General features: G+C 45.5%; 1 protein-coding gene and 2 non-coding genes across 3 annotated transcripts; 1 reads left to right on the top strand and 2 right to left on the bottom strand.

Moving 5' to 3' along the window:
- Positions 1–3,886: 3,886 nt before the first annotated feature.
- TRNAV-UAC (transfer RNA valine (anticodon UAC)) lies at positions 3,887–3,959 on the bottom strand. The gene has a single exon. It is a non-coding gene; the product is annotated as a tRNA-Val (tRNA).
- A 1,025-nt stretch (positions 3,960–4,984) lies between these two features.
- Positions 4,985–5,057, top strand: TRNAM-CAU (transfer RNA methionine (anticodon CAU)). The gene has a single exon. It is a non-coding gene; the product is annotated as a tRNA-Met (tRNA).
- Positions 5,058–17,849: 12,792 nt separating this feature from the next.
- On the bottom strand, positions 17,850–24,068 carry LOC144803655 (uncharacterized). The gene is made up of 3 exons (XM_078671872.1): positions 23,934–24,068; positions 18,767–18,982; positions 17,850–18,281 (listed from the first exon to the last, which is right to left on the bottom strand). The coding sequence occupies exons 1-3, from the start codon at positions 24,066–24,068 to the stop codon at positions 17,997–17,999; spliced, it is 636 nt and encodes a 211-aa protein (XP_078527998.1). The 3' UTR covers positions 17,850–17,996.
- Between the last annotated feature and the right edge of the window lie 98 nt (positions 24,069–24,166).

The following is a 24,166-nucleotide window of genomic DNA, read 5'->3' as shown; positions in this document are numbered from 1 at the left end:
TAGACTCCAACTCGCTGTTCGCCTGCATGACGAAGGTCAATTCAGGATCCCCCCTGGATCCAATTCCTATGGATATTCTTTGCCAGCTTTCCCCTGATGTTCTCCTAGTCATTCAAGAGCTCCTGAACTCTTCATTGCGGGAATCTATAGTCCCGGATGAATGGAAAAGAGCTATGGTAGTTCCACTCTTAAAAAAAAACGGCGCAGACCCCAAGATGCTCGCCAACTTCCGGCCTATCTCCTTGCTGCCCATGTTCTCAAAAATCCTGGAGAGGCACATTAGCATACATCTCACTGCTCATGTGGAGACTACAGGTTTTTTACATCCGTCCCAGTCGACGCACTGTACGTGAACGCCTGAAAAACCAGCATTGTCCGCCTTGCTCCTCCGGGACCCGCTCTACGCCTCTCAAGACGTCCATAGCACGCCGGGGTCCGCACCGCAGAGAGGCTAACAATGCTCCTGGTTCGCCTTCAATCCCACAGCGCACTGTCCGCGTCGGACGTCTCCATCCAAGGTAACTGTACGACTCGCACTGTGACTGTGTGCGCACCCGACTGGAGAGTCCGCCGCGCTTATTTAACTCTCTCCAAGTACGATCCTCCCCGAGAGAGCTGCACAGACAGCGCGTGCTCACTGTGCCATTTCTTCTTTAGTTTCGGGCAGGCTCGCTTGGAGGCTCGGAGTTCTGGGGTGAACCAGCTGGCCCTCTTGCTGGTGGGGGGGTTTCTTCAGTGGGCGAGGGTGTTGGCGCAGTCCTCTATTCAGCGTCTGAGGCTGTGGGCAGCTTCGTCGGTGTTGGAGGGTTCGGTGGGTGGGCTGAGAGTGAGGTTTGCGTGTAGTTGGTCTTCGGAAGGAAAAAACGGGAGTAATTTGATTTTCAGTAAGTATTCTGTACACCAATAGCCTTGAACTGACATCGACAGAGGCCATCATAATAAAGTCAGGTTTCACTTCCACCTGAACAACTACACAACAACATGACTACTTAAGAGAACGGGAAACTCACTCTGATGCAGCAATCTGGCTTGGGGAGCCATGTACACTACTGTGCAAAAAGATCACACTAAGACCCCCCGGTTAGCCCGAGCAGGTAGTGCATGCTGAATATGTTCCATCTGTTGCTACTAGCATCCAGGTTTTATCACAACTGAAGTAACAGGGATATTTGACACTGCCAGTGCTTGGAGATTTTGCTGCAAAAGCAGTAGGTAGTGCATTGTATGGAGCTGAGCTCTGGGGTTTCAACAACATTGATCCCCTTGTTATGGCTGAAAATAAGTTTTTTAGAGAGCTCGTTTCATTACCCAGGGGTACTCCAACTAAGCCACTCCAGTGCGACATGGGACGCCGATCAATTAAAGACCTTATTACTTTGCACCCGCTTCTTTATTGGGCCCGATTGTGGCGCACACCCAAGCTATCTAGTTATGCAGATGGACTAAGAGAAGTCATGAATATGCAGGGGTCCCATAAAATTTTTGGCTTACTAGGGTAAAGAAGCTTTTATCGGCTATTGGTTTTAATATTGCATGGGAGTCAGGCGTATCGGTGTCAAAACTGGAAATTAAGAGAGCTTATTGGGCATGGGTTGATGCCCAAGATTTTAGAGATACCAACCTGGGCAGGTTGACAGATGAGTTCCGCTTACACAAGACAGTACACCGTCTTGAACCCTACCTGGATTTCATTAGGAAACCCAGAGACAGGGCACTTTACTTCCAGTTCAGACTGGGAACTCTTCCGGTCCGTGAACGCACTTGTAAGTGGAAACCACCAAACCAAACACCTGTCGATTGCCCGTTTTGCACCGATGTACCTGAAACTATCCCACACTTTTTCTTTGTATGTCGTGCTTATAATAAACCCAGGTCGAAATAGTTAAAACCTGTTTGCTGCCAGCTTGAGACCAAGAATCACTCTTTTGCCCTCAGAATTTTGCAGACCGATCCCAACACCACCCTAGCTTGTGGGGTGGCCAAATTCCTTATTTGGGCGTGGGTGATCAGACTGAAAGACTTACGTTAATCTTATAAGGCGACCATTTTTTTAACTCTGTTCAAAGCTGTAATTGGTTTAATGACTTTTTATTGTTGTATTCCTGTTTAAAGTGTTCCTTTAATGTCTTTTATAAATGAATTGTATTTTTAACTGCAATTGTGCTTTTTAAGATATTTCATATCGAAATAAAGCTTTGTACTACTACTACAGTGCTTGCTATGCCTGTTCTCTTTGGCTCTTTGGCTGCATTTGATGCAATTAACCACAGCACCCTGCTTCGGACCATCACCAGAAGGCACTGGGCTCAGTGGGTAACTTCTTACACTTCAGGAAGAACAGAAGCGGTCAGTCCTTCTGCTACTCTTTGATGGTACACAGCATGGACTGCAGGGTCTCGCAACAGCCAATCCCCTCGTATGTTACATTTAATGTGTGCATGCGGCTCCATGCCCAATTGCTCCACTGAGTGATATGTACACTGGGGATGCTCTGCTTATTTTTAACCTGTCTAGTGCCAAGAGTCTCCCAATCAGACCACAAGACCTTTAGGGGCTTATTTATGAGGCCTTGTGTCACTTTTGCTCCGCTGGTGCGTCACTTTTTGTGACACACCAGCAGGATAAAACATGCGCCATGCTGCGTCATATTTACAAAGTGACGCGTCTAGGTAGATGCATCACTTTGTAAACCCCTGCGCTACATTATACCTGCGACAGGTATAATGTATGCAGGGTGGGCGTTCTGACGCAAGTGAGCCTCGTAGAAGTGACGCAGTGAAATCTATGAGATTTCACTGCGTCACTTCTAGGACGCAAATGCGTCAATATCTTACGCTTGCCTCACAGCAGGCGTAAGACTGATGCAGGCACATTGACATGGGGCTTGCCCCATGTCAATGTGCCTGCATCAGTCTTACGCCTTTGCTGGAGTTGCATCACTTTTGTGACACATTCCATCAATGTGTCACTTTTGCACCTACAGATACGTCAGAAATACTGACGTATCTGTAACTCCTTGCGCCATGATGCGTCATACTGTAAATATGACGCATCCATCATGTCGCAAGGGGGACGCACTGAGTAGTGACGCATCACTGCTTTCACGCAGCGATGCGTCACTTCTCATAAATGAGGTCCTTAGAGCTCTCACCACGATTGGAAGATAGACTGCCAACATCTTCCTGAAGATGCCCCCAACCACAAATGAGATGTTAAAGGCCTCGGCCTCCTCTGTAGCAGATTGGGACACGAGTTTATGGACAGATATTATGGGAAGGAAGGAGTTCTTTCAGACAGCATCCAGCCTCTGCAAGCCCAGTCCAAGAATTCGGCCTCCTACAGATCTACCCTCCTTCATATTCTAAAAAAGATTCTCTCCTTTATTGATCCCTCTTGGGATGCACCAGTGGAGAGTTGGAGACCCTTATCATTCGACCCCCTCTGGACTGCGCCCTGTCCATCTACCTCACGTTTCCAGACAACCCTTGCATGAAGCTTCTTCATACAAAGCGCTCTACAAATAAATTATAAAACAACACCCCCACCTCTTTCATAAAAATAAAAAAAATCCAATGCCTCTTAGGTCATCTGGCCCACCAAGACCCCGGCCTGACCTCTCGACTCCAAAGGACATTTGTAGACTCATTAAATATACACTTTTTAAAATATATATAAAAGTGTTCAGTGATGAGTTACCTATCAAGGCCCCCCCCCCACCCCATCACTCAACCCTCCACCTTGAAAGACCGACTGCTCCATTGCTTTATGGTTGTTCGATGTACTTATTCTTTTATTATTTCAGATGTATTTTAGTGATATATTTTGCATCGTGAGCGACTCTGTGCTTTATATTTATAAATGTATACAATTTGCAAAAAATATTATTTGGTTTCACTGGGGATCGAACCCAGGACCTTCTGCGTGTAAAGCAGACGTGATAACCACTACACTATGAAACCTCCGATGGCTGCACTGCTGCTCGTAGATCTTTTTTATGCACTCCTCGTGCAGCATTTCACCCCAATAATTCAGTCATTTCACTTTAATAACAAAACACATAGAGAATAGTCTGCATTTTAGGAAAAAATGTAGTCCAGGTGAAGGGAGACAGGAGTGAAGGGAGACAGGAGTGGAGAGAGACTGTCCGAATGTATAGGAAGAAGAAGCTAAAACAGAGAAAGGCTGATGGAAACTTGGAGAGGCTTCATCGCGTCAAGTTACCGAACAAAGAGAACCGCGAGGCGATGCTCCTCATCTCCGCATTAATGCTGGTGTAATTGCTGCTCCTCATCTCAGCATTAATGCTGGTGTAACAGATGCTCCTCCTCTCAGAAAGTAATGCTGGTGTAACATGCTCCTCATCTCACCATTAATGCTGGTGTAATTGCTGCTCACCATTAATGCTGGTGTGCCAGATGCTCCGCATCTCACCATTAATGCTGGTGTGACAGAAGCCCCTCATCTCACAATTAATGCTGGTGTAACACGCCTGCTCGTGCGACAGGGGAGGGCTGCAGCCACGAGTGCAAGGCTGAGCGGCACCAGTGTGACTGCAGTGCGCGCACAAACCTGCACGTGGTCTGCACCAGGGCAGGCAGTGACCCCTGCAGCCGGGCAGCGCCCCCACCCGAGTCTGTCCACGGCTCACTGCGCCCCCCGTGGTCACAAAGGGAGCTGCAGATCCGATGATCACTCCGGCTCCAGTGTCTGTCAAAAATCAAGGCAAGTGTTCCAGCAGACCTGCTTGGACAGGGCCAGGGTTTGCAGAGTTTGTTTTAATCCCGTCCGGCCTCACTGCAAAACCGTGATATTTTATGATCGTATAGTCGGTGGGCGGCTTGGGAAGAGTATGACGTAGCAGCAGTGGCATTGATACCAGGATGCACGAGTTCACAATCAAAAATATATATAAATAAAAAACAGACCTTACACCCTCGTAGCTGCTTCGGACTCTTGAAGGAAAGTCATAGGAGCGTAGCCCAGAGCCTTCTTAGCGCAGTAGGCAGCGCGTCAGTCTCATAATCTGAAGGTCGTGAGTTCGAGCCTCACAGAGGGCAAGTATTTTAATGAAACCAGTTCTGGACTGTCGTTAATTTGTAATTGTACTATTTAAATTGCATTTTTTACTCCACTGATGAGCAATCGGAGTGATGATGAAATCGAATCTTGCTGGACCCAATTACCCTATGTTAAGAACCAGCCCAAAACACATCCATGTCGGGCCCTTTTGAAGCTTCTGTTGCACTTATTAACCTGCTTTGGTTGCCACCTGGACAATTTCTACCTGCCTGGACTGTCCTGGCCCCTAACATAATTAGGAACAGCCGTAAAATTAGTTAATTATTCACTTCAAGGAACTTAAATCTAAAACATTAGATACTTTCACAAACCAGTGGCGGCTACTCCGCTAAGGCAGCGAAGTGTCGCCCAACCAAACAAAAGTAAAAGTAAAATAATGAAAATTATCGTTATTATCATTTAAGTTTTCCTATTGAAGTGAGAGGTTCTCGGGGTAAGCGGGGCTGGCCAGAGCAGGGAGAGGGGTGGTTTACACTTCCTAAATGCGCACATCTGCTTGGCAGGCCATCTTAGGCTGGCCCAACAGTCCGGCGCACTTTGCATCTTCCCTACCAGGCTGCATTACACAGCCTGGTTATGAACATGCAAAGCCTACCATGGCAAACCACTGCACTCAGACCAATCACAACTATGCATTGCAGCATTGTGATTGGCTCAGGGGAGCTTGGGTAAGTGGTTTTATTTCAGATTTTTTCGCCGCCGTCCCTGCCCCCCCACACCAGCACCACCACCTGGGTCCGGTAGCAGCCACTACTGCACAGATCAGTCCCTAAGAATTTGAGAGCTGTTGAAATCGTTTCAGAATGAATATTAAACCAAACAGAAGGATCATTTCCATCTTACAAAAGAACCCTGACCATTCTGCTTGAATACTTTTTCACCTATGTTACAAGTTGGCTGGTCCAAAACAGAAACAAACAATTGGTATTTTTTTCTAAAAAAAAGTTTGCAACCCTTCCTGCATGCAAAACTAAACTATTTTTATATGTTAAAATGTGTCTCTTTTTGCAATACACAAGCAACACAACACTGCTGTCCAGGAAACCCACTTCACTGAAAATGGCATTATTTGGAAACGTTCTGCTCGGAAACCAATGATTCATGGTACCAGGATTGAATCGTTATTGAGATCTACTTTAGAACTACTAACACTGGTTGTATAGTTGAGAACACAGTACTAGATTGCGGCGCTGTGCCTTTCAGAATAAGTAATTAGAACACAGTTTCACACAATATTGCCCTGAGGAAGCCTATGTTGTTATGTCTCATATAGGTACCCGAATAAAGGCCTGGGTAACATCATACCCCTTCACCTACGTTACCTCCCCTACACTACACTGTAACAAGCCTTTTTAGGATTGAACCTTTTACCTGGTTCTAGTCCTGGTTGCAGAAGGAGGGTTTCTCCTAAACAATAGAGCCCTAAAACTCCATCAATAGACTTACACAGTATGAATCAATATTCATAAGGGTTCCTAGAAACCAGGCTGGGGCTACATCACCGTCCTCCCCATATCTACATACACGGGTCATCCCATACGTCATTCTCAAATCCAACAATGGCTTATACAAGAAACAAGGGACAAATGAGCCCTAGATACTTTCTGTATAAATATAGCACTCTTGTTAGTGTTGGTTAGAGGGAAACGAGACTTCCCAGCGACACACTGACCAGAGACGCTGAGGCTCCTGCATGCAGACGCTCCAGCTGACAGTAGTCTGAACATCCCTTGCGGAGTGTCCAACTCGAGACCAAGAAGGGCTCCTACATTCTCACACTTTAGATAATGGGGTTCGACTAAATCCTAGAGGGATTCTTGGCTTCACACCTACTCACATGCTAAGTACACTTAGGTACATATAGATAGGCCTCGTAGAAGTACACGCACTTTTATCATGCATTTTATATTCATATATGTATTCATGCTTATTGTAAGGTGGTAGAACTGTACTATACTTTTATATTCACTGTACTGCTAATCATATATCTCTGCTACTGTCTAATGGTCGTTGCAGCTCATATATTTTACACGAGAATAACAACTGTTCAATAAACTCTTATTGAAATGCCCAAACTGTTTATTCTGGGTATATCTGAGATAAACTTAGTGAGCACGAGTGACTGATTGAAAAGTAGTACATTGTTTCCATGATCTTGAGGGATCAGTGTTGTCATGTTCCAAGGTTGCCAGAAACTAATCTATCCCTGATAAGAGGAGACACTAGTGGCACTGTGAGCTAGCTAAATGCAAATAGGCTAACATTTCTCGGTGGGGTTGTACGGAACCAGTCTGCCACCAATCCCACAGTTTATGTTATCCAAATGCACAAGTCCTGCATGGGTACTATAGCAACTACACAACAATGTTTAGGTGAAACTTGTTGACTGCGCTTGCCTGTGATCCTTGAAGAGGAATGGAATAAACAAGCATTGAAAATGCAATAGGTCTCGCAGCATTAGAGTTAGTGCATTTAGAATTGTTTATGGGTTTTTTGTTGTAAATCTTTTGCATTTTTTTTTTTTTGTAGCCAATGCTAAAGAATTACAAATCAAAAAAGCAATAAACAATTGTAAAAGCTGTAACTAAAAATCCTATGAGACCTATTGCACTGTGTGAGGGTGAGGTGTTGAGGGTGAGTGAGGGTGGGGGTGAGTGAGGAGTTGAGTGTGAGTGAGGTGTTGAGGGTGAGTGAGGTGTTGAGGGTGAGTGAGAGTGAGAGTGAGTGAGGGTGAGGGTGAGGGAGGGTTATTGTGAGTTAGGGTGAGGGGTTGAGGGTGGGTGAGGGTGAGGGTGAGGTGTTGAGGGTGAGTGAGGATGAGTGAGGGTGAGTGAGGAGTTGAGGGTGAGTGAGGGTGACTGAGGGTGAGTGAGGGTGACTGAGTGTGAGTGAGGGTGACTGAGTGTGAGTGAGTGTGAGTGAGGGTGAGTGAGGGTGAGTGAGGGTGAGGGTGAGTGAGAGTGAGTGAGGGTGAGGTGTTGAGGGTGAGGTGTTGAGGTTGAGGTTTTGAGGGTGAGGTGTTGAGGGTGAGGTGTTGAGGGTGAGGTGTTGAGGGTGAGGTGTTGAGGGTGATTGAGTGTGAGTTAGTGAGGGTGAGGTGTTGAGTGTTAGTGATGGTGAGGTGTTGAGGGTGAGTGAGGGTGAGGGTGAGTGAGGGGGAGGGGGAGGCGTTGAGGATGAGTGAGGTGTTTAGGGTGAAGTGTTGAGGGTGTGGGTGAGGAATTGAGGGCGAGGGAGGGTGAGTGTGGGTGAATTGTTGAGGGTGAGTGATTGAGGGTGAGGTGTTGAGGCTGATGTTTTGTGGGTGAGTGAGGGTGAGATGTTGATGGTGAGTGAAGGTGAGGTGTTGGGTGAGGCGTTGAGGGTGAGTGAAGTTGAGGGTGGTTGAGTGAGGATGAGTGAGAGTGAGGGTGAGTGAGGAGTTGAGGGTGAGTGAGTGAGGGTGAGGTGTTGAGGGTGAGTGAGGGTGAGTGAGTGTGTGATGTTGAGGGTGATTGAGGATGAGTGAGAGTGAGGGTGAGTGAGGATTTGAGGGTGAGGCGTTGAGGGCGAGGCGTTGCGGGTGAGTGAGGGTGAGAGTGATTGAGTGTGAGTGAGGGTGAGGTGTTGAGTGTGAGTGAGGATGAGTGTGAGTGATGGTGAGTCAGGTGTTGAGGGTGAGTGAGGTGTTGAGGGTGAGTGAGGAGTTGAGGGTGAGTGATGTTCAGGCTGACTGAGGGTGAGGGTGGGTGAGGTGTTGAGGGTGAGGTGTTGAGTGTGAGTGAAGCGTTGAGGGTGAGTGAGGGTGAGTGAGGGTGTGCATTTGAAGGGTAGGCGTTGAAGGTGAGTGAGGGTGAGTGAGTGAGGGTGAGATGTTGAGGGTGAGTGAGTGATGGTGAGGCGTTGAGGGTAGGTGAGTGAGGTTGAGTGTTTGAGTGTGAGGCATTGAGCGCGAGTGAGTGAGGGTGAGGTGTTGAGGGTGAGGTGTTGAGGGTGAGCTGTTGAGGGTGAGTGTTGTTGATAGTTGTAGAGTGAGGATAATTGAGAGTGAGTGTGAGTGAGGTGTTGAGGGTGAGGTGTTGAAGGTGAGGGGTTGAGGGCGAGGCGTTGAGGGTGAGTGAGGGTGAGGGTTATTGAGGGTGATGTGTCGAGGGTGAGTGAGGGTGAGAGAGGGTGAGGGTGAGTGAGGGTGAGTAAGTGTGAGGATGAGTGTGGGTGAGGGTGAGAGTTTGTGGGTGAGTGAGGGTGAGTGTTTGAGTCTGAGTGAGGATGAGATGTTGAGGGTGGGTGAGGGGGGTGAGGGAGAGTGTGTGGGTGAGTGTTGATAGTGTTAAGGGTGTTGTGTATGAGGGGTGTTAGTATGAGGGATTTGAGGGTGAGGGGGTGAGGGTGAGTGTAATGGGAGGGGAGGCATAGTGAGTGATGTTGAGGGGTTAAGGGAGTGTAAGGGAGAGTGAGGGTGAGACTGAGCGGGTGTGAGCGGGTGAGTGAGGGAGTGTGTGAGAGTGTGAGTGAGGGAGTGTGTGAGGTGTTGTGTGAGAGCGTGATTGATGGGATGTGTGAGGGGTATGTGAGAGGGTGTGTGAGAGTGTGAGGCTGTGTTAGGGTGAATGAGGGTGAATGAGGGGGTGTGAGGGGGGTGGGGGTGGGGTGTTGAGGGAGTGAGTGTGAGTGTGTGAGGGGTGATGTAGAGGGGATGAGTGTGAGTGGGTGAGTGTTAGGGGGTGTGAGGGGGGGAGGATGAGTGAAGTTATTTGCGTCAGAGAGTGTGTGAGTGTGTGAGTGTGAGGGTGAGTAAGTGTGTGTGAGGCTGAAGGTGTGTGATGGTGTATGAGGGAGATGTTGTTTTAGCGTTACTGAGCGGGTGTGAAAGAGTGTGATAGTTTTGTTGTGTGAGGGTGATGTTAAGAGTGTGTGTATATGTTAATATTAATTAAGTAATGTGTTGTTTTTAACAAAAGGTGTCACATGTCCCCTTTGTATTACTTCTGTCTTATGTGTATATTAGTATGTAATTTTCGTGTGTATGTATTGTACTAACTGTGTTATTTTTTTGTAACGTGTTTGTGGAGTCTGTTTTTTAATTTTTTTTAAAAATGGCCGACGTATAGCGTCACGTCGACGTCTGCTATGTTTAGCGGTCTAGTTTATTTTTGAGTTGTGTGTGTTTTTTGTTTACGTATTTTTCTAGCCAATCGGAGCGCGACGTTTTTGACGTAGCGTTCCGATTTGCATACGTCAACCGTTGAATTCCCCATTGATCGAGAATGTTGGTGCGCGGAAGGCGTGTTCTTGTTCCTGTGGTGTTGCTGCGTCGTTTGACAGGTAAGAATGTAATCCTAAGTTTCTTTTAATGTAATGTAATGTAGTATATATACTATGTTAAAGTTAAATACTTGCTAAATGTATTTATTTCGCTCGTAATATTTGTAAATGTTTGTAATGTAACATAAAGTTGTGTTTTTTATTGGCGATATGTAATGCATATGTTTTGTTAAACTGTAATGTAATGTATTAATTTCCTTTTTTTGGTAATTTGACATACAAAAGGTGTTTGTTTCATTTTGAAGTGCTAAATGTGTTTTAATATATTGATGTAAGTTGTGTTTTGATTATCTTTTTGTGTGATGCTGAAGTAGTCGGATAATTTGTTATTGACGTACTTGAAGTATGAAATGAAACTTTGTATTTTTGCTGACTGTAGTATTCTTAGCAATGTATGAACGACATGTACAGTGAAGTAATGTATTTTTCGTTAGCTTTTTGTGACTGAATATTCCTATGTTCGTAATATGTTTTTTTTATTCGAACTAATTCCGTCTGGATAAATGCTATTGTGTTATGCGTATCTCTTTTTGTGTAACTGTCGACTATTGTATTCAATGCGTCCCATTTCCCGGATGAATCGTTCTTGTTTATTTCCCTCTGAAAAATTTGACTGTTTCCGAATATTTTTTTTTTCGTCATATTTGCTTTATATTAGACGGAATTCCGTGAGAAGAAGTGCTATTGTTGTATGCGTCCGGTTTTTTGTGTAACTGTTGACTACTGTCTTTAAACCGTCCCATTCTCCGGATGAATAGTGCTTGTTTATTGCCCGACGAAAAAGTTGCCTGTTTCACTTGTGTCTTTGTATCTCCTCGTCCTCGCTTCCTGCCACATATTTGTATTTGTTTCCTTTGTGTAAGATTGTTGTAATATCGTACGAATTAAATTTACTTTTTGGCCCGAAGACTGATTAACATCCTTGCATCCTTTTAGGTCAATTATGTTAAGTTTTTTTTGTGTCTAACGTATCTGATGCTGTACTCCGTCGACCCCCTTGTTTTCCGTCCTGAAATTTTTTTATGTGTAAGAAAATGGCCTAACATTCCTAAAATTGCAGAGTGGGTGAATGCTGCAGAGTGGGTGAATGCTGCAGAGTGGGTGAATGCTGCAGAGTGGGTGAATGCTGCAGAGTGGGTGAATGCTGCAGAGTGGGTGAATGCTGCAGAGTGGGTGAATGATGGAGATTGGGTGAATGTTGGAGATTGGGTGAATGATGGAGATTGGGTGAATGATGGAGATTGGGTGAATGATGGAGATTGGGTGAATGATGGAGATTGGGTGAATGATGGAGATTGGGTGAATGATGGAGATTGGGTGAATGATGGAGATTGGGTGAATGATGGAGATTGGGTGAATGATGGAGATTGGGTGAATGATGGTGAGTGGATGAATGATGCAGAGTTTCTGAAAGATGGATAGTGTGTGAATGATGGATAGAGTGTGAATGATGGAGAGGCAGAGTGCTGTTGCGTTTTTGAGGGTTAGTGTGTGTAACTGAGGGTGAGTCGTTGAGGGTGAGTGAGGGTGATGTTGAGTGAAGGTGAGGGTGAGGTGTTGAATGTTATTGAGGGTGAGGGTGAGGTGTTAAGGGTGAGTGAGTGTGAGTTGTTGAGGATGAGTGAGGGTGAGTGAGGTGTTAAGGATGAGATGTTGAGGGTGAGTGATGGTGATGTTGAGTGTAGATGAGGGTGATGTGTTGAGTGTGAGTGAGGGTGAGTGATGGTGAGGGTGAGTGAGGGTGTGGAATTGTGGGTGAGGTGTTGAGGGTGAAGTTAGTGAGGGTGAGGTGTTGAGGGTGAGGGTCTGAGGGTGTGCTGTGCTGTACCTGCTCCGTGTGTGAGGGAAGCTTGCACTGCTGCCGCCTGTGCTGTACCTGATCTATGTGTGAGGGAAGCTTGCACTGCTGCTGTCGGTGCTGTACCTGTTCCATGTGTAAGGGAAGCTTGCACTGCTGTTGGCTGTGCTGTACCTGCTCCGTGTTTGAGTGAAGCTTGCATTGCCGTTGCCTGTGCTGTACCTGCTCCGTGTGTGATGGAAGCTTGCACTGCTGCTGCCTGTGCTGTACCTGATGTATGTGTAAGGGAAGCTTGCACTGCTGTTGCCTGTGCTGTACCTGCTCCGTGTTTGAGTGAAGCTTGCATTGCCGTTGCCTGTGCTATACCTGCTCCGTGTGTGATGGAAGCTTGCACTGCTGCTGTCGGTGCTGTACCTGTTGCATGTGTAAGGGAAGCTTGCACTGCTGCCGCCTGTGCTGTACCTGATCTATGTGTGAGGGAAGCTTGCACTGCTGCTGCCTGTGCTGTACCTGCTCTGTGTGTGAGGGAAGCTTGCACTGCTGCCGCCTGTGCTGTACCTGATCTATGTGTGAGGGAAGATTGCACTGCTGCTGTCGGTGCTGTACCTGTTCCATGTGTAAGGGAAGCTTGCACTGCTGTTGCCTGTGCTGTACCTGCTCCGTGTTTGAGTGAAGCTTGCATTGCCGTTGCCTGTGCTGTACCAGCTCCGTGTGTGATGGAAGATTGTGAGATCTGGCATAACGGAAGGATTGGTAGTGCGTGCACAGCTTTGTTTTTTGTTTGTTTATTGTTGTAGAGAAAAGTTTTATGTATGCACTGTGTATGTTCTCTTTGTGTGTTTTCTTTTTTATATTTTCTTTATTTCAGGGAATGAGCTGCTACGATCGACAGGTAATGACAAATTAATTTGCATAATATTAAAGCGTGTCTTTGTGACTTTTATACTTTTGTTTATGCATTTGCTTATTGTAAAGCTAATGTAATTATTGTTTTAGGTCTCTCTGCTCGCATTTACTTTCTGCCTGGCTTCTTGCATTAGAGTTTTTTTTTTATTTTATCAATGGCTGCTATTTCGGTGTATTTGTTGCCATGGATTGAGTTCCGTTTTGCCGTACGTGTTTTTTGGTCGCACTTGGCTTGTGTATACGTTTGTAAAATTATTTAGTGTATGTACTTAAAATGTGTTTTATTTCTGTTCTAGTAAAGGGTATTACGCAATGTATTCCCTTTACGTTTGTTACGTAAGGGATGTTAGCGTTCTATTTTTTAATTGATGGTGATGTAATTATGAGCGTTACGTAATTTTTAGCCAATCGCAGCTCTACGTTGTGTGACGTAGCGTTGCATTTGACGTGCGTCAACGGGGCGTTTTCTACATTGATGTGAATGTTCGTGCGGTAAAGGTGTGTTATTCCTCCGTGTTTGTTGCTGCGTCGTCTGACTGGTAAGATGTACATTTATTAACATTGAGTACATGAATTTGAATGTATTAATACGTGTGTGTAATTACGTATTATTAATAATGTTTTATTAGGATGTATGAGTGTTTTATTTGTATTGCGCCTTGTGTATTATCAAGTTTTGAGTTACAATATTCTTTAGTACTGTTCTAAAAGATATATGTTTGAAAAATTGTTTTTTTTCGAAATGTTACATAAAGCAATGTTTATTTTTGTATGTGTTATGTCTTTGAAATTGCGTCCGTTGTTATTTCTCGCTCACTTTCCTTGTGTTTTGAATTTTTCTTGATCTTTATGCGAATGTTGGCTCGTGTTTAAGTTGATTCTTCGGGATGCATTGAGTAATCTTTGCTAGTGTCTTCCTGGTATGTAGTTTCAGTAGTTCCGTTTCGCCTGAGGTGGCACTGTGATGTTTATTTTTCCTCTGACTTAGCTTTTGCTTGTGTCATTTGTACCGGTATGTGACTTGTTTCGCCGCTATTCATTTATTTTGTTAGTTGCTTGTTGTAGTTAAAAGTATTATGTATGCACTGTGTATGTTCTCTTTTTTGTGTTTTTTTTAAATATTTTCTACATTTCAGGGAATGAGCTGCTACGATCGACAGGTAATGACAATTTTATTTGCATATTATGAAAAAGTGCCTTTGTGAGTTCTTATACTTTTGTTTATGCATTTCCTTTTATTGATGTTAATGTAATTATTGTTTTCGGTCTTGCTTTGCTCGCATGTATTTTCTGTCTGGCTCCTCTCATTAGAGTGTGTTTAGTATTTTATCAATGGCTGCTATTTAGTTTTATTCTTTGGCATGGATTGAGTTTCGTTTTGCCGTACGTGTTTTTCGGTCGCACTTTCCTTGTGTGTAGTAATTTTCTCTTGCACGGCATCCCTTATGTCCATTTCGGCAGCAATAGCACATTATTAACATTCTGCAACCCCACACTACAATTGAGCAACATGAGATCATCACTCATTGCCACTAGAGCCGTATTTAGAACTCCCCCAGTCTCATTTAGACATAGAACTGCAGTACTGTACAGCACCAAAGCATGCTTGTATAGCTGTAATTGTGTGTGCAACGTACAAAAAGTTGTTCTAAAGCGTGCACTTCAGGCTGGTGGTGTGTGTGACTGTTGAAAGCGTGGATTGATGGCTGTTTGTGTGGGTGTATGCATGGTGAAAGGATGCACTGATGACTGTTGTGTGTGTACGCCTTGTGAAAGTGTCCATTGCTAGCTATTAGTGTGTGTGCCTGTTAAAAGCGCACATGTTTGGATTGTATGTCGTTTGTCTGCTGAGTAATGCTGTAGTGGTAATGAGTGGTGCTGTGGTGGTAAGTGTTTGTGTGTGGTTGTAGTGTGATAGTGTGTTGATGGTGAGTGAGGGTGAGGTGTTGAGGGTGAGTGGATGATGGTGTGAGGGTGACGGTGTGAGGGTGAGAGTGAGTGATTGTTGGCGAGCGTGAGGCTATGAGGCTTATTGAGAATGTGAGTGGGTGTGCGAGGATGTGTGAGTGTGTGAGTGTGGATGTGTGTGAGGGTGGGGGTGTGTGAGCGTGTGGGCATGTGAGTGTGTGGTGCTTAGTAATGCTGTAGTTGTGATGTGTTGTTCTGTGCTAGTGATGAGTGGTGTTGTGATGGTGTTTAATAATTACCACCACAGCATAACTCAGCACCACAACAGTTGCAGTTCTCCCAACAATGGCATCACTGATGTCCACGAATGCAACATGCAGCAATACCACTTTATCTTTCTGCAGCCCCACAGTACCATTGAGCAACAACACTGCATCACTCTGCACTTCCACATCCGTATTTTGCACACCCACAGTCTCATTTAGACATAATACTGCAGTACTGATGACTGTTGTGTGTGTATGCCTGGTGAAAGTGGCCATTGATAGCTGTTGTTGTGTGTGTGACTGTTAAAAGCGTACATGTTGTTATTGTATGACCTTTGATTGCTGCAGTGGTGATGAGTGGTGCTGTGGTGGTAATTGTTTTTTTGTGTGGTTGTAGTGTGATAGTGTGTTGAGGGTGAGTGAGGGTGAGGTGTTGAGGGTGAGTGAGGGTGAGGTGTTGAGGGTGAGTGAGGGTGAGGCGTTGAGGGTGAGTGAGATTGAGGGTGAGTCAGTGTGAGGCGTTGAGGGTGGGTGAGGCTATGAGGGTGAGTGAGGCGTTGAGGGTGAGTGAGGGTGAGGTGTTGAGGGTGATTGAGGATGAGTGAGAGTGAGGGTAAGTAAGGGGTTGAGGGGGAGATGTTGATCGTGATTGAAGTGGTGTTGTGGTGGTAAGTGTTTGTGTGTGGTTGTAGTGTGATAGTGTGTTGAGGGTGAGTGAGTATGAGGGTGAGAGGGTGAGAGTGAGTGAGAATGAGGGGGAGGTGTTGAGGGTGAGTGAGGATGAGTGAGGGTGAGGAGTTGAGGGTGAGTGAGGGTGAGGGGCTGAGGGTGAGTGAGGTGTTGAGGGTGAGGTGTTGAGTGTGATTGAGGATGAGTGAGAGTGAGGGTGAGTGATGTGTTGAGGTTGACTGAGGGTGAGGCGTTGTGGGTGAGTGAGGGTGAGGTGTTGAGGCTGAGGGTGAGGAGCTGAGGGTGAGTGTGGGTGAGGCGTTGAGGGTGAGGCGTTGAAGGTGAGAGAGAGTGAGGTGCTGAGGATGAGGGTGTGAGGGTGAGTGTGGGTGAGGCGTTGAGGGTGAGTGAGGGTGAGGTGTTGAGGGTGATTGAGGATGAGTGAGAGTGAGTGTGAGTGAGGAGTTAAGGGTGAGGTGTTTAGGGTGAGTCAAGTGTTGCTGTGGCGAAAAGTGTTTGTTTGTAGTTGTAGTGTGATAGTGTGTTGACGGTGAGTGAGGGTGAATGAGGGTGATGTTTTGAGGGTGAGTGAGTATGACAGTGAGGTGTTGAGGGAGAGGTGTTGAGGGTGATTGATGATGAGTGAGATTGAGGGTGAGTGAGGAGTTAAGGGTGAGGTGTTGAGGGTGAGTGAAGTGTTGCTGTGTTGGTAAGTATTTGTTTGTTGTTGTAGTGTGATAGTGTGTTGACGGTGAGTGAGGGTGAGTGAGGATGAGTGAGGGTGAGTGAGGGTGAGGTGTTGAGTGTAATTGAGGGTGAGGTGTTGAGGGTGAGTGAGGGTGAGGGGCTGAGTGTTATTGAGGATTTGAGGCTGAGTGTGGTTGAGGTGTTGTATGTTATTGAGGATGAGTGAGAGTGAGTTTGAGTGAGAGTTTAAGGGTGAGGTGTTGAGGGTGAGTGAAGTGGTGCAGTGGTGGTAAGTGTTTGTGTGTTGTTTTAGTGTGATAGTGTGTTGGGGGTAAGTGTGGTTGAGGGTAATTGAGGCAGATGTGTTGAGGGTGAGTGAGGATGAAGTCTTGAGTGTGAGTGAGGATGACGGTGATTGAGGGTGAGGTGGTGAGGGGCTGAAGGTGAGTGAGGTTGAGGCGTTGAGGGTGAGTGAGGGAGAGGTGTTGAGAGTGAGGGTGATTGAGAGTTTGAGGGTGCGGTGTTGAGGGTGAGTGAGGGTGAGTGAGGGTGAGGTGTTGATGGTGATTGAAGGTGGGTGAGGGTGATGGTGATGTGTTGAGGGTGAGTGAGGGTGAGGTGTTGAGGGAGAGTGAGGGTGAGGTGTTGAGGGTGAGTGAGTGTAATTGAGGGTGGGTGATGAGTTGAGGCTGAGTGAGTGTGAGTGAGGGTGTGATTGGCAAATGTGAGTGTTTTGCATGTGTGAATAGTTATTTTAATGTGAAGTGTGTTTGTGTTTTTGTATGTTGTTGTTGTAGAATGATGCTGTTGTGGTGGTGTAGAGTGATGTTGGTGTGTTGATGAGTGATGTTAGTGTGGTGCTTCCTAATGCTGTTGTTGTGATGTGTTGATGATGAGTTGTGGTTTGTTAGTGTTCAACTATTACCACCACAGCATAACTCATCCGAACAACAGTTGCAATTCTCACAACAACCTAATTTGTGATGTCCACCAATGCAACACGCAGCAATACCACCTTATCATTCGGCCCCCCCACAGTAACATTGAGCAACAACACAGCATAACTCGGCACCAGCACAGGCGTATTTAGCACAACAACAGTCTCATTCATACATACTACTGTAGTGCGTGCAAGCTACAAAGTATGTGTATTTTGTATATGTGTTTGTCATGTCAAATGGATAGGCTGAATGTTGTATGTGGGTGTGACTATGTTGTATAAATTGAGTGTATTACTTATAATTTGCCTTTTGTATAGCAAAAAATACCATAGAAGTTGTAAAATTTGTATCCCACACTTTTTTATTTATTTTAAAAAAAAACAAATATTTATTGTTTAACTTTGTACAAAAATAAGATATCCTGGCAACATGCAAAATTTAGTCAGAACATATTGCATCGTCTTTTTCTTGCAGAATCTTTATGATTTGGCCATTACAAAAGACAACTTCAAAAGTTTGTGGCAAAAAATGGACAAGGGCATCTCCGATGTTGTCAACTTCCTCATCTAACATAAACCATTTAATTAAGATCTGGTTTTCGATGGGCATAGATTGATATTCGTCTGTGTTTGTCACTTTTATTGTGATAATACTATTTTGCTCTGTAGAGCTTTCCACACCATAAATTAGAATGTCCATCTTTTCCTCTGGTGGGGCTGTTACCTGTTGAGAGAAAACAAAAGCAACAATTAGTTTTTAAATTTGTATACTTTATGTTTTGTGTAAGGCCTATAGTGGGTGAAAGGAACAGAGTTGTTGAAAGTGCCACATTGGGTGAAATGGACTGAGTAGGTGAAAGGGTCCCTGTTGTTGATAGGGTTTGAGTGGGTGATAGGTCGAGAGTGGGTGATAGGTCTAGAGTGGGTGATAAGTCTAGAGTGGGTGATAAGTCTAGAGTGGGTGATAAGTCTAGAGTGGGTGATAGGCCTAGAGTGTGTGAAAGGGCCAGAGTTGTTGAAAGGTCCCGAGTGGGTGAAAGTTCCCGAGTGGGTGAAAGCTCCCGAGTGGGTGAAAGGTCCCAAGTGGGTGAAATGTAAAAGGTCCAGAGTGGGTGCAAGGGGCAGAGTGGGTGAAAGGGCAAGACTGGGTGAAAGTCCAAGAGTGGCTGAGAAGAGATAATTGACAAAAGTTTTGTTTGTTGTGCTTACCTCCATTTTGCTATGGCGCGTTGTATTCAATATTTTTTGGCAATTGAATTCATGTACAGTGACGTGAGTCAGGGTAACATATTTCCCAAGATGTATTTTAAATAGTGACGCTTCTCTCCACAGTGTCACTTTTATATCATCAGTTGCATCTTTTATTGTAATCGATTTGAGTGGGGTATCTTGCCCATTGATAAACACAGTCTTTGCATCCTCTTCCTACACAAAAAGAAAGCATTCTATTAAATAGTGACTGTAAAAACACATATTACTAGTGCCTTGTATGAAAGGCAATATAATGTATCACATTTAACGACCCAAATGAACATCCTTTCTAAAAGATTGAATTGTTTATTTGAAAAAATGGCTTTGTAGAGAGTACTTGTGTTTGTAGTATACACCAAAGCACTGCCATCTTATAGTTTTCAAAAGTCATACTTGCTACTATGTGTGAAGAGTGTATAATTCTAATTTTTTTGAGTTAGTTATTGAAGTTACTAAAGGTGTAATGTGTGTGTAAGTCAACTATGCATTTTTTAAGTAGACATGATGACATGAGTGAGGGTGAGGGTGAGTTATTGAGTGTGAGGTGTTGATAGTGAGTGAGGGTGAGGAGTTGATGGTGAGTGAGGGTGAGTGAGGATGAGGTGTTACGTGAGTGTGAGGGTGAATGTAAGTGAGGGTGAGTGAGGGTGAGTGAGGGTGAGAGGGTGAGGGTGAGAGATTGAAGGTGAGTGAGGGTGAGAAGTTGAGGGTGAGTAAGGATGAGGGTGAGTGTGAGTGAGGCTGAGTGAGTGTCATTTAGGGTGAGGAGTTGAGGGTGAGAGATTGAGGGTGATTGATGTTGAGAAGTTGAGGGTGAGTAAGGATGAGGGGGAGTGTGGGTGAGTGAGGGTGAGTGATTGAGTGAGGGTGAGGTGTTGAGGGTGAGTGAGGGTGAGGCTGAGGGTGAGGCTGAGGTGTTGAGTGAGAGTGAGGTTGACTGAGGAGTTGAGGGAGAAGGGTAAAGTTTTTGAGGGGGAGGTGTTGATGGCTAGTGAGGGTGAGTTAGGGTGAGGAGTTTAGTGTGATTGAGGGTGAGTGAGATTGAGGGTGAGTGAGGCGTTGAGGCTGAAGTGTTGAGGGTGAGGTGTTGAGGGTGAGTCAGGGTGACGTTTTGAGGATGAGTGAGGGTGACTAAGGGTGAGGCATTGAGGTAAACACAGTGTTTGCGTTCTCTTCCTAAAGAAAAAGTAAGCATTGTATAAAATAGTGACTGTAAAAACACATATTATTAGTGCGTTGTATGAATGGCCATATAATGTATTATATTTAGCGACCCAAATGAACATCCTTCCTAAATGATAGCAATATTTATTGCAAAAAATGGCTTTGTAGAGAGTACTTGTATTTGTAGTATACAGCAAAGCGCTGGCATATTATAGTTTTCAAAACGCGTACTTTCTACATAGAGTGAAAGAGTGTATTTGTAGGGTGAATTAGGACTCAGGATTTCAATCTAGGAGTTAGAGTGTGGATTAGGATAGTTTATTTCTATTCTTCTTTTTGTTGTTGTATGTGTGTGTGTGTGTGTGTGTGTGAGGGTGAGTGAGGGTGTGTGAAGCTGAGGGTGTGTGACGGTGTGTGAGGGAAGCTTGCACTGCTGCTGTCGGTGGTGTACCTGTTCCATGTGTAAGGGAAGCTTGCACTGCTGCTGCCTGTGCTGTACCTGATCTATGTGTGAGGGAAGCTTGCACTGCTGCTGCCTGTGGTGTACCTGATCTGTGTGTGAGGGAAGCTTGCACTGCTGCTGTTGGTGCTGTACCTGTTCCATGTGTAAGGGAAGATTGCACTGCTGTTGGCTGTGCTGTACCTGCTCCGTGTGTGAGGGAAGCTTGCACTGCTGCCGCCTGTGCTGTACCTGATCTATGTGTGAGGGAAGCTTGCACTGCTGCTGTCGGTGCTGTACCTGTTCCATGTGTAAGGGAAGCTTGCACTGCTGTTGGCTGTGCTGTACCTGCTCCGTGTTTGAGTGAAGCTTGCATTGCCGTTGCCTGTGCTGTACCTGCTCCGTGTGTGATGGAAGCTTGCACTGCTGCTGCCTGTGCTGTACCTGATGTATGTGTGAGGGAAGCTTGCACTGCTGCTGTCGGTGCTGTACCTGTTCCATGTGTAAGGGAAGCTTGCACTGCTGTTGCCTGTGCTGTACCTGCTCCGTGTTTGAGTGAAGCTTGCATTGCCGTTGCCTGTGCTATACCTGCTCCGTGTGTGATGGAAGCTTGCACTGCTGCTGTCGGTGCTGTACCTGTTGCATGTGTAAGGGAAGCTTGCACTGCTGCCGCCTGTGCTGTACCTGATCTATGTGTGAGGGAAGCTTGCACTGCTGCTGCCTGTGCTGTACCTGCTCTGTGTGTGAGGGAAGCTTGCACTGCTGCCGCCTGTGCTGTACCTGATCTATGTGTGAGGGAAGATTGCACTGCTGCTGTCGGTGCTGTACCTGTTCCATGTGTAAGGGAAGCTTGCACTGCTGTTGCCTGTGCTGTTCCTGCTCCGTGTTTGAGTGAAGCTTGCATTGCCGTTGCCTGTGCTGTACCAGCTCCATGTGTGATGGAAGATTGTGAGATCTGGCATAACGGAAGGATTGGTAGTGCGTGCACCGCTGCTTGGGGTATCTGCGAGATTTGTGTAAGTAAATGGAGAGGGGGGTGAGAGTTGGAAGAGAGAGTGAAACAGGCAGAAACGTGGAGAGTTAGAAGAAAGAGCGAAGGAATCTAAGCTGCGAGATGTGGCATAACCGAAGGATTGGTAGTTCGTGCACCGCTACTTGGGGTATCTGCGAGATTTGTGTAAGTAAATGGAGAGGGGGGTGAGAGTTAAAAGAGAGAGTGAAACAGGCAGAAACGTGTAGAGTTAGAAGAAAGAGCGAAGGAAGCTAAGCTGCGAGATGTGGCATAACAGAAGGATTGGTAGTGCGTGCACCGCTGCTTGTGGTATCTGCGAGATTTGTGTAAGTAAATTGAGCGGGGGGTGAGAGTTGGAAGAGAGAGTGAAACAGGCAGAAACGTGGAGAGTTAGAAGAAAGAGCGAAGGAATCTAAGCTGCGAGATGTGTCATAACAGAAGGATTGGTAGTGCGTGCACCGCTGCTTGGGGTATCTGCGAGATTTGTGTAAGTAAATGGAGAGGGGTTTGAGAGTTGAAAGAGAGAGTGAAACAGTCAGAAACGTGGAGAGTTAGAAGAAAGAGCGAAGGAATCTAAGCTGCGAGATGTGGCATAACAGAAGGATTGGTAGTGCGTGCACCGCTGCTAGTGGTATCTGCGAGATTTGTGTAAGTAAATGGAGAGGGGGTTGAGAGTTGGAAGAGAGAGTGAAACAGGCAGAAACGTGGAGAGTTAGAAGAAAGAGCGAAGGAATCTAAGCTGCAAGATGTGGCATAACAGAAGGATTGGTAGTGCGTACACCGCTGCTTGGGTGTACTGTGTGTGTAAGGCAAGTATGCCTTTTTTTCGTACATATGATGACATGAGTGAGGGTGAGGGTGAGGGTGAGTGATTGAGGGTGAGGTGTTGAGGGTGAGTGAGGGTTAGGGTGAGTGAGGGTGGGGTTGAGGGTGAGTGAGGATGAGTGAGGATGAGGTGTTACGTGAGGGTGAGTGTGAGTGAGGCTGAGTTAGGGTGAGGTGTTTAGGGTGAGTGAGAGTGAGGGAGTGTTGAGGGTGAGAGATTGAGGGTGAAAAGTTGAGGGTGAGTAAGGATGAGTGTGAGTGTGGGTGAGTAAGGGTGATTGAGTGAGGGTGAGTTGTTGAGGGTGAGGCTGAGGTGTTGAGGTGTTGAGTGAGAGTGAGGGTGACTGAGGAGTTGAGGGAGAAGTGTAGACTTTTTGAGGGGGAGGTGTTGAGGGCTAGTGAGGGTGAGTGAGGGTGAGTGAGTGGGAGGTGTTGAGGGTGATTGAGGGTGAGTGAGATTGAGGGTGAGTGAGGCATTAAGGGGGAATTGTTGAGGGTGAGGTGTTGAGGGTGAGTGAGGGTGAGGTGTTGAGGGTGAGTGAGGGTGAGAAGTTGAGGGTGAGTAAGGATGAGGGTGAGTGAGGGTGAGTGATTGATGTTGAGGGTGAGGCTGAGGTGTTGAGGTGTTGAGTGAGAGTGAGGGTGAGTGAGTAGTTGAGGGAGAAGTGTAGAGTTTTTGAGTGTGAGGTGTTGAGGGCTAGTGAGGGTGATTGAGGGTGAGTGAGGAGGAGGTGTTGAGGGTGATTGATAGTGAGTGAGTTCGAGGGTGAGTGAGGCATTAAGGGTGAATTGTTGAGGGTGAGGTGTTGAGGGAGAGTGAGGGTGGGGTGTTTAGGGTGAGTGAGGGTGACTGAGGGTGAGGCATTGATGTAAAGACAGTCTTTGCGTTCTTTTGGTAAACCCAAAAAGAGCAATTCTATAAAATAGTGACAGTAAAAACACATAGTAGTAGTGCGTTGTATGACTGGCAATATAATGTATTAGATTTCACGACCCAAATGAACATCCTTTCTACCATATTGCATATTTTTTTGTAAAAAAAGGCTTTGTGGAGAGTACTTGAATTTGTAGTATACCCCAAAGCACTGGCCTATTATATTTCCCAAAACTCTTACTTTCTACATAGTGTGAAAGAGTGTATAATGCAACCTTTTTTGAGCTTGTTAGTGAAGTTACTAAGGGCACGATGTAGGTAAATCCCATTTACCTATTTTGAAATACCGAATAATACCGATTTGGTATTTAAAAATCGGTAAATGGTATGTAGGTCCCAACATCTGTATTCGTACCGAATCCTAAACAATTCTTTACATACCGAATCGGTAAATACCGAATAGGTAATGCCCATTCATTCCTATGGGCTTTGAAGCCCATAGGAATGATTAGGCATTATCGATTTGGTATTTACCGAATCGGTAATTAAAGAATTCAGAAGGGTGCAGGGGGTGTCACTTTGACACCCTCTGGCATCCCCAAAAAAGGCACAGGTGCCATGTGGCAAGCATACCTGCCCTAAGAGCAGGTCTGCCTGTCACATGACATAGGTGTGCTATTTAGACTTGCAATTTAAAAAAGTAAAAAATACATAAGATATGTCATTTACAATACTAATAAGTCCAACTTTTCAAATGCGAGACAATATTTTTTTTTAGTTGACATGATGACATGTTTGTGTTCATACTTACGGCAATTATTGTCCCTGAAACGGTCATCAGGCTTTTTAGACTTGCCCATTTGATTTCCTTGATGGGAGAAGCCGATGGTGCAGGCGGATGCAAAATGTTGTTTGCTTGTTGGATCAGGCCATCCTCGATTGCCATTGCGGGAAATTTGGTTACTTTAGTTTGTTTTGTAATTAAAATTGTTTTGTTTTTGATAATAAAGTTTCGTATCAGTAGTCCACAGTTATTTTTCGTTT

This window comes from Lissotriton helveticus, chromosome 1_2 (assembly GCF_964261635.1).
Source record: "Lissotriton helveticus chromosome 1_2, aLisHel1.1, whole genome shotgun sequence".
Lineage (NCBI taxonomy): Eukaryota > Metazoa > Chordata > Amphibia > Caudata > Salamandridae > Lissotriton > Lissotriton helveticus.
Note: the sequence above shows the minus strand (reverse complement) of the source record. Positions and strands in the feature narration are given on the sequence as shown.